Source organism: Phragmites australis, chromosome 22 (genome assembly GCF_958298935.1).
Source record: "Phragmites australis chromosome 22, lpPhrAust1.1, whole genome shotgun sequence".
Lineage (NCBI taxonomy): Eukaryota > Viridiplantae > Streptophyta > Magnoliopsida > Poales > Poaceae > Phragmites > Phragmites australis.
The window spans coordinates 985,141-1,001,313 of record NC_084942.1 but is presented as its reverse complement, the minus strand read 5'-3'; the positions used below and the strand labels follow the sequence as shown (position 1 = coordinate 1,001,313).

At 43.1% G+C, this 16,173-nt stretch overlaps 3 protein-coding genes across 5 annotated transcripts; 2 read left to right on the top strand and 1 right to left on the bottom strand.

Annotated features, from left to right (window-relative positions):
- Positions 1 to 736: 736 nt before the first annotated feature.
- LOC133905541 (uncharacterized) lies at positions 737 to 3,368 on the bottom strand. Its single transcript, XM_062347358.1, has 2 exons — positions 3,208 to 3,368; positions 737 to 2,533 (listed from the first exon to the last, which is right to left on the bottom strand). Exon 2 carries the CDS (start codon positions 2,383 to 2,385, stop codon positions 853 to 855), a length of 1,533 nt encoding a protein of 510 aa, XP_062203342.1. The 5' UTR covers positions 2,386 to 2,533; positions 3,208 to 3,368; the 3' UTR covers positions 737 to 852.
- Positions 3,369 to 3,405: 37 nt separating this feature from the next.
- Positions 3,406 to 7,295, top strand: LOC133905542 (uncharacterized). Of its 3 annotated transcripts, none has more exons than XM_062347360.1 (6): positions 3,406 to 3,996; positions 4,558 to 4,740; positions 4,861 to 4,986; positions 5,171 to 5,365; positions 6,056 to 6,139; positions 6,635 to 7,295. In XM_062347360.1, exons 1-6 carry the CDS (start codon positions 3,940 to 3,942, stop codon positions 7,016 to 7,018), a joined length of 1,029 nt encoding a protein of 342 aa, XP_062203344.1. In that variant the 5' UTR covers positions 3,406 to 3,939; the 3' UTR covers positions 7,019 to 7,295. The 3 variants fall into 3 exon arrangements, with proteins under 3 accessions (XP_062203344.1, XP_062203343.1, XP_062203345.1); XM_062347359.1 differs by having other exon boundaries at positions 5,972 to 6,139; XM_062347361.1 differs by having other exon boundaries at positions 5,972 to 6,156; positions 6,635 to 6,879.
- Positions 7,296 to 12,552: 5,257 nt separating this feature from the next.
- LOC133904236 (uncharacterized) lies at positions 12,553 to 14,629 on the top strand. The gene has a single exon (XM_062345695.1). The coding sequence runs from the start codon at positions 13,114 to 13,116 to the stop codon at positions 14,050 to 14,052; it is 939 nt and encodes a 312-aa protein (XP_062201679.1). The 5' UTR covers positions 12,553 to 13,113; the 3' UTR covers positions 14,053 to 14,629.
- The last annotated feature ends 1,544 nt before the right edge of the window (positions 14,630 to 16,173 follow it).

The following is a 16,173-nucleotide window of genomic DNA, read 5'->3' as shown; positions in this document are numbered from 1 at the left end:
TGCAAACGGAAGCGCAAAGAAAGGAACTGTCCGAGCTTCGGTTGCACAAAAGATTAAGGGCCTATTTGTTTGACTTTTTATTTTTAGCTTTTTTGAAAAATTATGTTTTTGATTTTTCTGAAAAAAATATTTTTGATTTTTTGAAAAATTGTTTTTGATTTTAGCGGTTGATTTTTATAATAATTTTTTAACTTCTTAGCACACAACTTCTTAAAAATAAATACTCTTAGCTAGTTTATCAGTTTTTAATTTATTTTCTCAAAAATAAACTTCTGATTCTTTTTAATAAATTTTGTGTTTGTACTTCAAGTTTCTGATAGAAACAGAAGCTAGAAATAGACTTAAACAATTGGGCTTTTGCAGGATATAGCGCCTAGGAAGCATTATCAATGCCTTAGAAGTCGAAAAGTTATTTTTTGGTTGTATTTTTTTTATTCGATGAGTCACAAATAGTAAAAATACCTTAATTAAATGTTTAAAATAAGAATAAATAATATTTAGATTAGCTTTGAGGGCCAACCAACTTTTTTTTCTTGAGCCCAACCTAGGTCTAAGCCGCCACTACTTTGAGCTAAGACCCAAACCGACCCCTTTTCCCAGTTGGCTTCCTTCCCCCTCCCGGCAATCACACACAGGCAACAGATGAACAACGACCAGCATCAGTACGATCTTTGAGCAAAGCTATTGAAGAAATAGGTTTCTGAACTTGGTCACAAGAACACCTCAACGGATCACGTCGGTAAACACAAAGTTTGAACTTCAAATCAAACTTGAACCCTTTCACATACAACACTGGCAACAACCACGCGCCATCACTCAGCAATTTGGTATCAGCAAGTATGTACTGGATACTTAAAACATAGACCACCAACTACTACTTCTGTCTACATGGGCTCCAGTGGTACTCAGGGATCTACGGCACAGTTGCCTTCTAACATCGCTAGCAGGGTTGGTGAAGCACAAAACTAGAGCTAAACTGACAAGGGATACAACTGGAGCTGCAGCAATAAACAGCCATCTATGACGCCTGCGTGCTCCATTTGGCTGCTGCGAAGCATGAACAGCATGTTCACTCGTATTAGTCTCTTCCATTGTACCACTGTGTGTATTAAAAGTTCCTTCAACCTCAGGTTCATCAGAAATTTCTTCAACAGTTTCCTGCGGATGGGCGTGATCCACCCCATGGATGCCTCTCTCATTGGTTGTGGCTTGCTTGGACCTCTCATATTCTGGGTCATCTGTAGGAAGCTCATATCGGCAGACTGGACATGTATTCCTAGAACTAAGCCATGGCAAGATGCACGATGGATGATATAGATGCATGCATGGTAGCTGTTTTGCTATAGTTCTGATAGGCATGTGATCTTTGCAGACTGGACAGGACACGCCACCGTTTGTCTCATGGCTTGTGGAGATAACCACAGATGGAAGATTTTCAACAAAGGATGTCGCTGCAGGTGGAACTCCTCTTCTGGTATTGTTGTCCTCAGCAAATTGCTCAAGAAGCATTTCGACATAATCACCAGGATTACCAATAAAAAGTCTCCTGATTTCTGGCCCTTCCGTGTCTTCCCTCAAATTAGTCATGTTTAGTCGACTTCCTGCTGTTCTCCAAGTCCATACAACATCTTCAGTTCCCTGCTCGTTCAGTCCACTTGGGGCAATGTTGTGCCATTGCTGCCGGCGCTGCTGCATGGTGTCAACTGCTTCATCAAAATCAGACTCTTCTGATTGCTCATCTTCATCATCTTCTTGGTCATCTGAATCCCACCGGTCCATTCCAGCATTCATGGGATCAATATATGTATCTGTGTTCATGTAGCTCTCACTGTCAAGCTGAATGACAGTCTCCCTGCCCATTGTGGTGTGTTGATCAAGAGAAGCATCTGATTCCCCACCATAGTCACCAAAACTGATGTTTGATTCAATTTCACCAAACACAGAATCGACATAATTGAGACCATCGCTCTCATCATCTGAAGCATGCCATCTTTGGGATCGGTTTGGCGTAGAACTATAAGATGCATGCTGATTCGGAACTGTCGGAGAATCGATATCTGCTTCATGACCTTGTCTAGCTAAGTTGATCAACTGGGAGAACTGCTGTGAGAAAGTGTCCCCAAAGGGTTCGTGCCTTGCAGCCCTGGATCTTGGCCTTCTTCGTCTTCTTTCTCGATAAGTGCTGGTAGTCTCATCTCTGTTGTTGTTGTTGTTGTTGTTGTCACAAAGCACAGTCATCTTGCACTCCCTGCATATGGCTAAAGCTTCAAAGCTATCGGTCACCTCAGTATCTAGAGTAAAAGGTCTTGTGCAAACTAGGCATTGCACATCTGGCTGAGTGGCAAGGATCGCATAGTTGCTGGAATGACTTAGATTGTCAGACATGGATATCTAGTACTAGTAAATCTGAGATACTGAAATTTGTCTGCCAGGGAATAGAACAAATGTGAACTCAACTTCAGACATGAACTGGATCAGTTGCTCGTGACATGCACTGATAAAAACAGCACAATAGTTTTCCCTAGGTGTGAACCTGCCAAAGGAACGAAAGCGATTGGATCAGTTATTAAGAAAAGAAAGAAGATGCACTGAACTGTTTCATGCCGCACATGCTAAATCAGATGGACATGATAACCATAGAATCAAATCAGATTCATAAGCATATACAACCAAATTATCAACCATAATGTAACCTATAATTTGTTCAATTGAGCAAACATGCGTGATCAGCGAGCCTCGAGCCCTAATTCAACATAGAAAAAAAAAGAAGCATCCACCAACAAAATTAAGCAAGTATTTGACCATTATAGCACCCAAGACTATGCACAAAGTGAAGAGGCGTAGCCTAATCAATCACACCGAATGAGTTCCATCCGGGGAACAGTCAGGCATAATAGTGCTCCGGCGGGCGTTGCCGGAATCACCTCAGATAGAAACAGTAAAAGCCATCGGGCTTCACATCACACAGCTCGGGATGTTGGATTCAGCACATCACTGAGGCTCAATAAAATAAAATGGACACAGGACAGTTCTATTTTTAAGAGCGCGATTGAATGGAAGTAGCAGCAGGAGAATCATCAGCCTTTCACCGAGAAGAGCTTGCGCCTATGCAAGACTAGGAGCGGGAGCCAGCCGTCGATGAGGGAAGGGAAGATTTGAGAAAAATTAACAAGTTGAAAAACCTAGGGCAGGAGGGAGCTTCCTCACCAGGAACCGCGACCTCGATGAGAAGGAAATCGCAGATCATTCAGCCGAACCTGCCAAGGAGACAACGGAGGACGAGAGCACTGTGCCGGATTGGGGAGAAGGAAGGAAGGAGAGGGTGGTTGGGTTCACCAAGATTTGTCAAGACAGCAGCCAAAGCTCTCTCCTCTCTCCTCTCTCTCTCGCGCGACGAGATCCTCCGACGTTAAAGTCATGTGATGTGGTCACTGAAAGGTGGGACCATTTCCCAGAGGACCCCACGTGTCAGTGACCTTACTCTCTCCTCTGCTTCGAGTCGAGTCCTCCCATCCCATTCGCGACAGGAAAAGGAGAAGGATTATCGAAGGCCAACTTGGGACTAGCCCGCTAGAGCCGGCCCATACACTCGAACTCAGCCCATCCTAGCCCAGCCCAGCCCATACTAGGCCAGCCCAGACCAGACCAGCCCATACTAGCCCAGCCCAGACCAGCCCATCCTAGCCCATACCAGCCCAGCCCAGCCCAGAGTGTCCAGGTTGGATTGGTGTTGGTGAGGGCCAGCCACGCTGTCGCCAGCCTTCCTCTCTATTTTTTGTCCCCCCGGAGAATCAGTTGGTGGCGAACTTGCTACGCCGCCGACGGCGAAAGAGGAGTTGGTTGCTCCACCGTGTTTCGCTTCTCCTGTCGCTGGCCCGTACGGATTGTGGTCTGGTGTGTACAGGGCGCCAGCCTCCTCGCTCTCCCCGGTCGATCCCCATGGCGTACCGCCGGAAGCAGGGCCCCGCCGACGATCGCCGGAGCTCCTATCCCCAGGCACGCACTCCTAACCCTCGTTTCTCTCTCCCTGCGTCTTGGTTGTAGGCTTCCAGCGTGCCGTGCCATTTCGTGATCGCCGATTCGAGGTTGCTGCTGCCCGAATCCAAGTCCGATTAAGCTTTCCGTTGCCATGTTCACGAATGAAATAAGCAGAAAAAGAAAATACGCATCTTGCTTCATCAAGGACCATCGTGTAGAGTTTTAGTATGTCATAAATGGCTGTGGATTACTACTAGTGCCTAAAGGACCATTTTATGGTATCATCTCCATGTAACGATGGCAGTCAATAAATCTTCTTTTATCGGAAAAAACATAAATTGGATTTTCTAAGTCATGACACATGTACTTTGTGGTGATCAAGATATGCACAATTGTTTTTTTCCTTCTGGATAATGATACGCACCATTGGCTTGTTCCTATCACAGCACTAACGGTAGGCAAATAGCAAGAGTTCCCAAGTCCTAACACATGATATCTTTTTTAGGCAAGTCCTAACACATGATATCTTTTTTAGGCAAGTCCTAACACATGATAAGGTATGCTAATTTGTCTTTATAGGATTCTGCTTCATCATACAGTTACACATCGATTAAAAGCGTAAACGAACCCAAGCTTGGATTGTGGGAAACTTTGGCAAGGAAAGCCAAGGGAATTCTTGATGAGGACCGTGTGGCGCATAAGTTTGAGGACTTCAGAAAAGACCAGCCCCGTAGTAACACTGGTTCATCCAATGGAACTCAGGTGAGGCAGCAAGCGTGTACAGATTATCACAAGAGAACTTTTGGTGTATGGCCTTGTCACTTTGGTAATGTACCAAGCTGCATTTCTGTTTACATCCCTTGCCATTTTTTGTAATTTCAGGCTCCTCAATCTCGTTGGTCATTTGAAAACAACTGGAAAACAGGAGAGGCTGCATCTCAAATCAGGCCGGAGGCTCTTTCTGCTTCTGTCAACCAACTTAGTGGAAGAATCAGAAATGCTTTGGAAGTAATGTATTTTACTTAGCTCTGTGCAGCTCCTTTTCTTTTAGCACTTTTAATTGCATAACCCTCTGGCGTCATTTCTAAATTCTACCCCTCTGGCTGTTGCCTCTCTGGATCCTCGTGGGATTTCCTTTTCTTAAGTATCTCGTTGGTTGTCATAACGAATTGTTGCTTTCATTGTTTAACAGGAAGGACTCACAATTGTGGATAATAAGACATCCAGTATTATTGAGGAAACAAAGAAAATTCAAATTAGAAGGAAGCCTGCTAGTTCAAGTTCTTATATGCCGAATTCAGTAGTAGATACACTCAGCACTCCTAATCTCTCATTGGATCAAGCTGAATCTGCAGCCCAAGAGACTCAATTGAAAGCTTCTCGCAATGTAAGGTGCCACATGCTTATATCTGGATGACAAATATGTTATTTTTACCTCTTGATTTTGGAAAGCTCTACGCAGAGAAACTAGAGTTCCTTTAATATGGAAAAACCTGCAACATTTAGTGGTCCTTCTATTGCCAGTTCAACATCTAAGTTTAGGTTTTCTAGTCTTATGAAATGGGGACAACATTAATTCTCAGTATAAATAAAGGAAACCATATGGATATTTGTATTTTCTGCTGAGAAATATTTCTAGTTCCTTTGACCTTTACTAAGTTGTAAGTTCTTGGTCACGGGCCTTATGATTGTTAGTATGGTCAAGAATTGACACGGCTGCCTGCTGAAATTGCATAATGTCATCTTACGATTTCTAGTGTAATTGAATACAAGTATTGTGACCGTCCTATTGGCACTCTAAAGCTCTTTTCTCTGGTTACAATGAATAAGCTGAGCTCCTGTGTTCCTCAAAAGATAATTCTGTGGTTGAGAATAAGCAAATTTCTCCTTTTCACCGTTGTTATATCAATGCTTCAGATAAGTAAAGAGATGCTTCTTCTTGTCGTACCTGCCTGCAATGATACCTTTCTTTCGCCCCTACAAATTGTTTCAGGTTGCTAATGCAATGTCTGCTAAAGCAAAACTACTACTCCGTGAACTAAAATCTGTTAAAGCTGATCTAGCTTTTGCAAAGCAGAGATGTGCTCAGCTAGAAGACGAGAACAAGATCTTGCGAGAAACAAAGCAGAAAGGGAGCAAAACTGAAGAGGATGACGAGTTGGTACTCTTTCTGATCCAGTTAGCTCCTTAAACTTATTTGTTGAAGTTTTCTTCATGAATTACATACATCTTGATTTTCTACTACATCAAGAATAGTGAATGAGTTATAACTCATCATGAAGCTGATAAGATATTATCAGTGATTCTTGAAAATTAATTATAGAATTTTCTGTCATTGTTCATTCTGTTTCTGAACACTTGCATCAATGTTCACTTTTCAGTACATTTCTTATTTTCAAGACTCAGCATTGCATAAATTTAGTGTGGTTGACTTGATTTATATGAAAGTATACTAGATGCTATGATATCTCATTTCAAATAAGCTATTGACTGTTGGTACTGTCAGCTGGTTCTTAACTACATTTAAAGAGTTTCACTGCATCCTTTGAAATGTGTCATATACAACATGGTGTTGTCCTTGTGAACTGATAAGTATAATCTGTTCTGTCCAAGATATACTGAAATAGTCTTTCTGAACAACCCATTGTTGAAACAGATTCGTGTGCAGCTGGAGACATTACTGTCCGAGAAATCAAGGCTGGCACAGGAAAATTCCACATATGCCCGTGAAAACCGCTTCCTGCGCGAGATAGTAGAGTTTCATCAATTCACCACCAATGACGTTGTCTCCTTGGATGATGGCGACGTGGAAGACGGTGACCCAGAAGAGGACATCAATCTCATCTACACTGGAAATATGTTAGCTGTGATTGAAGAAAATTCAGCTCATGAAGAACTCTCCCATGTTCCCTCCAGGCCAGAATCACCAAACCTCAGCCCAACTGAACAATCATCCCCCGAATCCAGCAATTCTTGTAGTGTTGCTGGTTCACCGAATAACGCCTCAAAGCCAAATGCATCAGCATCTGACACAGCTTGACGCATGTGACTTGCCGTCTTGTTTGGGATTTCAACTGGTTTGGTTTTAAAGTTTGTGTGCATAAATTTTTGTCCATTCTTTGTCCACACCGGTTTCCTGCTGTTATGTAGATACATGTTTCTGATTTTGTATAAAGTGCATAGCTTGGTTTCCAAGCCAGGTTTTGATGAAACTGACTCGTGTGATTAGGGAGAGCATATGGTTTGATTCGCATGTAAATATTTGTGAATTTGACTGTTGTGAATAGATAAAATGAAGAGCACTTTGAGTGGGTGTACATCTTCCATGGCAAGTGCGGTGCGGACAAAGATTTGAAACCCGGTACGTGTTGTGTTATGTTGTGAACAATGGTGGTGACAAGAAAACCTTTCTACATGGCAAATGCCTTTTCCACACGCAGCGAAGCAATGCTGCGAATGCATGCGTTTGCCTTTTCTCATACGCATGCAGAGATGTTATGAGCATTTTCTGACTCTGAACCTGCGTAACTTGTTCACCTGTTTCTATGATCTTCACCGATGGACAAGGAGGTAATCAGCAGGGTGTTGCGGTATAAGCCAAGCATTACTGGTACCATCTCGAATTCCTGTCGATGCGTTGCATTAAGAAAGAAAGAAAGAATGCTTCTCCTGGCAGGCTGCTGGAGATGATCCTGTCCCTCCCGTGCTGCTGCGTCCACCTACCAAACCGTTGGTGAGTTAATCATCAAGGGGAGGGGATAGATAGAACATGCCATGATCATGAGATATGCCGCTCTGCTTGTTAGGTGAAGATCCCACAAAAGACATAACCAGTGCAGTGCAGTGCAGGCTAGGGCTAGGCTACTTTGGTCTTTGGGGTATTGGTGAATGTAGTTGCCATTTTCTAGGCCAGAATTAACCAAGACATATCAGCGGCTGGATCAACAGAGAAGAAAAAAACAAATGCCAGCTGCAGCTTCTTCCAGCTTCCATTCCACCCAACAGATGCATACCTGCCTGCACGTCGATGATCTGCGTGTCGTGCTAGCTAGCTGATCATTTCACTGCAAAGAGAGGATCAAATATACAAATCGTATTGTTCCCAAGACAAAGAGAGGATCAAATATACAAATCGTATTGTTCCCAAGACAAAGAGAGGACCGGTTCAGTTGATCATTTCACTGCAGCATCTCACGGTTTGGATCATCCCACCATGCTTCAGCTGTACAAGTAAATATATCATAGCACCACCAATGGGACGTACACTACTGTTTCAAAACAAAAGTTCATTCACTTTAATTTGTTGGCTTTGAACGAGCACATCCTTGGGCTGAAATTGATTTGCTGGTCCTTGACAGCATGCCGAGGTGAAGAAGACAAATATAACATACAGATCGCATCCAAGTACTGGGGATGCACAAATTATTGATGGGCGCAATAGTATCAATTGGGACCTTCTGCTCCGGCACGCATGATATCAATTGGGATTTATAAGTTTTTTATTTTAATTTGCCATCTACCTTTTGTGTGCATTTTATGATCAGTTTTAATTTGTTCATACGACAGTACCATAGTTATATAGCTACCGTCTCAGATGAAAATAACCCTAAGACATAAATAAGTGGACGTATACATCACCTTTTTTTTAGCAAAATTTCACTTTGTATCATGTATTAGTATACTTGATGTACTTTGAACTATTTTTAACAACAAGTATCACTCTAAACCATATAGTTTGTGCCCACTAGAGGCACATAGCATTGTGGAAATACCTGGTGGCGAGGCAGACATGCTGGAGAGAGCGGTGGTGCAGGTGGCGAGACTTGAGATGGCGACGGTAGAGGTATGGTTGTAGTGAAAATGGTCCTATTAGATTATAATTATAATTTTAATGATTAATGATAATATAGTCATCGGGACTAACATGTTTGTTAAGAATATATATTAGTAGATCTTATTGATACAATATATCAAGAAGACGGAAGATCTAGTGCAGAGGAGTTTGTACTCACCGGAACATTGTGTACAAAGGCTGATAGTCTCATCGGATAGTACGGTGAATAGGACATGAATTCGCTGGAGTATTTCTGACAAATGAGGAGAAGGCTGAGGACCTTACCGGATAGTATGTTGATCTGCACTGGGTAACACCGAAGTATTTTCTGTAGAGAAGAATGCAAGTGTAGAAGATTAAAGATCAACTCATCGGATGGTCCGGTGCTTGGTTTGTACACACCGGAGTATAGCACCGAAGTATTTCTTGCAGAGACGACTGCAAGTGTTGAAGAATGAAGAACAATCCACCAGAAGGTTCGGTGCTCTGAGGATGAATGCACCGGAGCATTTTACACAGAGAGGCTACAGAGGCTCAGATGGCTCAAGATAACTCACCGGAAGGTCCGGTAATGGATTTGAAGGTACACCATAGTGTCTGGAGTTCATATAGGCATTGAGTGGAGTTCCAACAGCTAGTTTCTAAGATTGTACTCACCGAATGATCCGGTGTTAGTACTATTGTCCTCACCAGATCATCCGGTGTTAACAGTTTTTCTGAGCCATTGGGAAAATAGCTAGTTGGCGAGTTTGAGACTATAAATACCCCTCCACTCAGTCATTTGAAGGTGTGACATACTGTTGGAGTTTAGAGAAAACTCATATATACTTGAGAAGACATCCAAGCCACCAAAATACTTAAAGTGATCATCTAAGCCGATTAAGCAGAAGATTAGATAATATTTAGTGCTTATAGACCTAGAGTGAGTTGTAGCTAAGTGTTGCAGCTTTAAGAAGGGATCAATGAGTGATCCTAGTTTGTACCGAGAGGTACGTCGGCACCTTAAAGTCTTGGTGACTCGTCGGTATCTTAGGCCTTGGTGGCTCAAGCTTGTTGACCCTCCGATTTGATGTGCAACGCAAGACATGTGTATAATGACGCAGAGACCCTTTCCTTGGTGGCTCAAGCTTTGAAGTGATCACGACGGCAAGCGATCAGAAGAGTGGCTAGTGGTGAGACTTTGTCTTGGTGACTCATCGTGCTTGAGATCTTGTCTTGGTGACTTGGTAGCTCAAGAGACATGACCGAAAGAGACTTGACGACCGGGAGCATATCCTTTGTAGAGCTCCAACGTGGACTAGGATGGTATTCATATCATAGATATCACAAGATAAAAATTCATTGTGCAGAGTTTATCTCTCTACTTTATTTACGTTTCTATATTTACATACTTACACTTTATCTTGTTATAGTATGTTGCAATTCTATTAAGTGGTAGAGTAGATACACTAGATAAATTTAGAGGACATTTAGATATATATTGAGATAGGTTTATCTTGTGAAATTTTTTGAACCAATTTGATTTGGGTTTCTAAGTGTCCTAATTTATCCTCCTCTTAGAACGTCACCGTTCCTCACAATGGTAGACACGATCGGGAGGAGCGATGGTGTGTGACGACTGGCAACGATAGTGCAGGATACAAAGCCAACCAGGAGCAAGCTGCGATGCCTAGACCCTCTGAGCACCCTGATTTGGGTCAAGTGATGGCAGCAAATTGAGTTCAACCATAGAGGCAGTAGGAAAGGAATAATGGCCAGACATGAAGAAGGCTTTAGCAAGAAATAGCACTCTGTGCCTAACCCAATCACTTTGGAGATTTTTCAGGGCTTGGCTTACAGGGGTTGATGAATTTTTTTTATAGGGTTTGGTTTACAGGGGTTGAGGATTTGGGCTGGTTTTGACCTATAGGCGATCTCCCAACACTCGTCGTGATCTAGTCTGTTTGTTGCCTTCTGTTCATATCTCAATTTGTAGCGACAACAACGAGCTAACGTATGATGAGCGACAAGAATACGTACGCAACAATATGTGGTGCTAAGGATGATGGATTTGCTGGCCACGGCAACATGGTCAAAGACCCATTGCTTAGACATGTTACAATTGAACGATTAGTACAAATTCTATGGTTTAAAGTGATAGTTAATGTTAAATATAGTTTAAAGTGCACCAAGTGCACTAATCCATGGTACAAAATAAAATTTACTCTTTTTATTTTAAAAAATAGGGCGCTTAACTGATCCCAGTCTTTACTGAAGGCTAGTTGTGGGCTAGGTGTAAACTACCCATCTGCCAACTGGTCCCTTACAAATATGGTCCTTCACCTCTTTTTACTATAGATATACCATGCTCATTTTTATTGTTTTGCGTATAAGCAAGATTCAGCAGAATCGGCAAAAAAAAAAAAAGTAGTACCAGTGTTTTCCTTTTTGTGTCATGTATGACCACCTCCTTTATTGGACTGTCACTATCATTAGAACTAGCTGCTCTTGTTTAGTACAATAATTTGGTATCAATTGACCAGGTGAAGGACCATATTTATATGGAGATATTGTAAAATACTAATTGTCGAGCTGCAACATTGGGAAAGAAAACACTGAGAAAAAATGTGAATTAAAAAGAGGTGTAGTAATACACTCTTTTTTTCGATAACGGAAGATTTATTGACCTTCATCGTTATATCAAAATAATATAACTGTATAAGAATTGACCCACCTGTTATATAGCTCAGATGCGTACAGCAAAAAACAAAAGAGTATAAACGAAACATAAATACATGAAACAAACTTAAAAAATGATCATATGATTTTCTCTCTTACGGTGGCAAGATGACACAAGCAAAGCCAGCTTCATTTGACCATCATCATCTCACACAATGCAATCATTTTATGATAACCACTATGTCATGATTTATGGAAACCGTATATGAACCATGCATGCATGGTCCCCTGACATCACTACATATATTTCTTCCAGATAGTGCTGTCTTTAGTCCCTTGAACACTAAGAGAATACTGAATTAATGAAAAAAAAGCTACATGGAATTGAAATAAATATAACAATGAAACAAACATAGTGCCAACTAGGTTGCGTCATGGCCAAAACATCATCACGTCATGATAAAAAAAGAGTACTGCAAGCTACCTTCACTCTTCAGCAAACCAAAGCGCCAAAAAGAAGAGGAAAAAACATCATCACGTCATGATGTTCATGTGATTTTCGCACATAAACATATATTCCGGCTAGGATGTCGGTGAGTTGAATAACTAAGATCTTGCACGGTTAAATTCTGTGGTGGCCTAAAGGTAATTAAGGTCTTTGAAGGTACGATTCATTGTTCTTATTGGCAGTATTGCTTAAACTCTAGCTTCATATCAGATCTTAAATTTATATGATACGATAAAATTATAAATATATATTTTTAAATAAAAATAAAAATAAAATAACTCATCTAAATACTCTCGTATACTTATAGCTCTAACTCTACTCAACCACAGGTCAGTATGTCTTCTTTGCACAGTGAAGAAGAAGCTTCACTTGCAAAAAAGCCCCCCGGAAGAATCCAAACGTTAGGAAAGAGGCCATGACAAAGCCAAAAGCGGCAAACGGCACGCCAGTCCCACTCGTCAGCGAATGCGGACAGCAGAGAGGGTCAAATCCGTAACTTGCGTGGTGTGACAGCTGTGTTAGAAAAATGTTTCTAGGTAAAAAAAAAACCCTGAAAAGAAAAATAAAACCCTCGGCGAGAAAAGAAAAAGGAAAAAAAAAGCATCCTCCTCTTCCTCCATCACTCTCCCTCGTCACTCGGAGTCGCGTCGAATCCCCAAACCCCTCTCGTCACTCTGCGCGTCGCAATCATCCCTGCGGTGGGCCGCTTTGATCCCCTCCCCACCCAAATCCTGTGGACTGATTCCCCCTAGATTGATTTGCGTTTGCTCCGATCCTCCCAATTCTTTCTTTCTTTCGTTCTGGCTTTCCATCTTGGTTTGCAATCTTGTTTCTTCTTCTTCCCATCCAATCTGTCTCCCTCCTCCTCGCCTCCTAACTTCCATCGCCATTGCTGCTCTCTTTCTCTGCTCAAAGCCGCCTGCTTTTTTGGACCTCGTCCCTGCCGGGCGTAAATGCCCGGCCGTGCAGGGGATCCCAGCCTTTTCCACCCCAAATCCCGTCCTTGATTCCAAGTATTAACACCAGGGCAAGATCCTCGTATGGACACGGCTCCTGGTAGTCATAGATGAGGAGGAGAGCGTCCTGACTCTTCGTGGGCAGGCTCTCCGGCTTCTCCGCTCTGACCCCTACTGATATGGGCTTCTTGATCTGTGCCTGCCTCCTCCAGCTACTCTTCTTGGGCTCCCCTCGATTGGCGGCGCAGCCGCTGTCGCCGGCGAGGATCCTCGACGCAATGCTGCAGGACTACGCGTTCCGGGCGTTCGTGCGCCCGCGCACCGGCATTGTCTACAACGCCACTCTGCCTGGCAACCTCACCGGCATTGCGGCCTCCGCGCTCCGCCTGCGCAGCGGCAGCCTCCGGCGGAAAGGCTTCGCCCAGTACTTCGAGTTCGGCGTCCCCACCGGCGTAATCGTGCAGCCGCACGTCGAGCGGGTGGTGCTCGTCTACCACAACCTGGGCAACTGGTCAGACTACTATTACCCCCTCCCCGGGTACACCTACCTGTCGCCGGTGCTCGGGCTACTGGTCTACGACGCGGCCAACTTGTCGGCTGTTGGATTGAGTGAGCTGAGCATTGCCACGTCAGGAAGTCCGATTTCTGTAAGTTTCAGCAATGTCAGGGCGGTGCCGCCAGGCGGTTCAGCACCGCGGTGTGTGTGGTTTGATTTGGATGGTGTGCCACAGTTCCAGGACCTGGAGGCAACCAACGTGTGCTCGACGTATCGCCGAGGCCACTTCTCCATAGTGATGAACTCCAGTGAGATTGCTCCTGCTCCAGCTCCATCTGGCACAGTTGCCCCACCAATACCGACGGCTGGAGGTCGTGCTAAGGGCAACTCGAAGGTGTGGAAGATTGCTGTCAGCGTTGTTGGGGCCGCCATAGCGTTGGGATTGTTGGCTTCGCTTATGCTGTGTTTGGTGAGGTACAAAAGGGATAAGAAGTTAGAGGTGATGGAACGAAATGCAGAGGTTGGGGAGACATTGCGGATGGCGCAGGTTGGGCGGACGCAGGCACCTGTGGCGTTGGGGACACGGACACAACCGGTGATTGAGAACGAGTATGCTGCATAGTATCCTTCTGGGCTTTTTGCATAGTTCTTGTAACAAAAAGACTTGATGGTGATGGCTAGAGACGGAATTGTCCATCGGTTGGTTGAGGCAGCAAATTTTCCATATCACTAAGGGCGATGCGAGCTGCTAAATTCAGAGCTCAGAGTCTGCTCCATGAGGGTTCGGCACATTCTTTTGGTGGGTTTGTTTGGAAGCTTAAGTTTATACTGCAAGCAATGGCTACTGTTCATGTTCATAGTCGTTGTGTTCATATGTGGGGAGTTCTTTCATCTCCAAGCAGGCAATGGAGGAGAAACATGTGTCATGACAGGTTTGGAATCCTCAGTTATTATTTTTGGGTTACTGTATGCAAAAGGAAATGGGCTTGGCAATAAAGCTGAGGTAATTTTCATTGCACATTGCATGGTGCCTTGATGGTGAAATTCATTCATTAAGTTCGAATTCTATTACATTTTTGTGCCATCTGGCTTCTCGTGTCTGGACACCTGTTATGACGATGTATATGGTTGCTTATTTAGTCGTTGTGATAATTATTCTGATTTTGATAATTTAGATTTCGTTGCCATTTGTTTTAACATCCGGTATGTTTGCTGTGAGAATTTTCCATCATCTTCTGGGAAACAAATTTAATTTTCACTTGTATTTTCTTGGTGGTTTGACATTACTATTCGTTTCCTTAGTAACACAGGACTCTAAACTTACCAGGGTGTCATCACCGTTGTTTGGCACTACAAATTCTAGTTTTTGATGATACTGAATTTTCCCACGTTTCATTTTCCAGTGGCCCGAATGTAAGCATGTAAAAGTAAGCTATATAAGGTATACCTATTGTAGCTATGAACATACAGCAAAGTAAATATGAATCAAACAGATGGATTCAAGAATGCGCTGCTGGAGAAATTCCAATTTTTTCTCTTTTTCACTGGTAGCATTGAGGGTTGGTCTTCCATTGTCAAGTTAGTTAGAAGTATTATATGTTTCGTGTAGAGCTGTCAGTGAGGGTGCCTAGACTATCGATGAGTAAAAGAAGATATAAGCTAGTGTCAATTCGTTACAGAATTTTCTGCGTTTCCTATTGTTCGCCACCCTTGCCGCTTTGGAATATTAAGGAGGCTCCTGTGGAGCTCCATTCTGTTTCTTTTGCCTTTACAAACAAGTCTTTCATGGTTGTGGTTTTGTTACTTGGCTGGAGGAGGCCTTTGCGTTGTTCTCATGTTGCCTTTTTCATTTAGAAGGTGCCTTTGGCATCGTAGCTAGCGGAATCTTGCTGTCACTGCAGCAACACTATTCACAGCACAGCTCATGTGCGCTGGAGTAGAGTGTACGTATGTATGTTTGTCTTCTAATGTGAGTTGTGATCTGCTGCTGTATTATAGTAGTGCTCTAGTGTAGTGTACTGAGCTGGTTTGGTTGTATAATATAAAGTACAGACCTTGCCTTGGATGAATACAGCACAAGCTACAGTTGGTACTGTGATCGGAGTGAGATGACTCGTTTAATTTGACAGATATTACGGGACATGTGCAAGTGTTGGAATTTGAAGGTCTGTTTGGTTTGGAGCTGGCTCATCCCGCTAATTTTTTGGCATTGACCTAACCCGCGTGAGCGCAGTCATTTGGATTGAAATCAACGGTTGGCTTGCTCACGCCAGTTCATTTTTGCGCTCATGCTGAGAGAAAACGCCGCGGCCGATTCTTCCGTTAAATAATTGGCTCGTCCAAGTTTGATGGGTAAGTGTGGCCTAAAACCAAACAGGCCATAATATACTCCTATAATAGACTGCAAATGCAGGGAGCGAGCTTATTGGTGTATGGAGTGTAAAGGTACTCTTATAAAACAGTCTCTAAGGAATATAAGAAACAGGGATGTATATTTTTTAAAAATTAGTCGGTTGCACGACTAGGGTAAGAAGTTTCGTGACCGATACGAAGCTTACGCGACCAGTCTCATTGGAATCTCGCCTGAACCCGCGACCAGTCTCACTGGTTGCAGGACTAGATCTGACACAAACTGTCCAATTATATTTATTAATATCTACTTAAGTTTTTTTTTCCTTCCCATGCGATTTCCCCTACGAACAAAGTTATGGACGGTACAGAAGTGTAGTGTCCCATCCCGTGA

What these genes read in the sequence shown, in the direction of transcription:
- LOC133905541 (XM_062347358.1), bottom strand. Translation starts at nt 2,385, where the DNA reads ATGTCTGACAATCTAAGTCATTCCAGCAACTATGCGATCCTTGCCACT.
- LOC133905542 (XM_062347359.1), top strand. Translation starts at nt 3,940, where the DNA reads ATGGCGTACCGCCGGAAGCAGGGCCCCGCCGACGATCGCCGGAGCTCC. An exon ending in GCCGGAGCTCCTATCCCCAG is followed by an intron (nt 3,997 to 4,557) that starts GCACGCACTCCT and finishes TTGTCTTTATAG; the next exon opens with GATTCTGCTTCATCATACAG. An exon ending in GTTCATCCAATGGAACTCAG is followed by an intron (nt 4,741 to 4,860) that starts GTGAGGCAGCAA and finishes TTGTAATTTCAG; the next exon opens with GCTCCTCAATCTCGTTGGTC.
- LOC133904236 (XM_062345695.1), top strand. Translation starts at nt 13,114, where the DNA reads ATGGGCTTCTTGATCTGTGCCTGCCTCCTCCAGCTACTCTTCTTGGGC.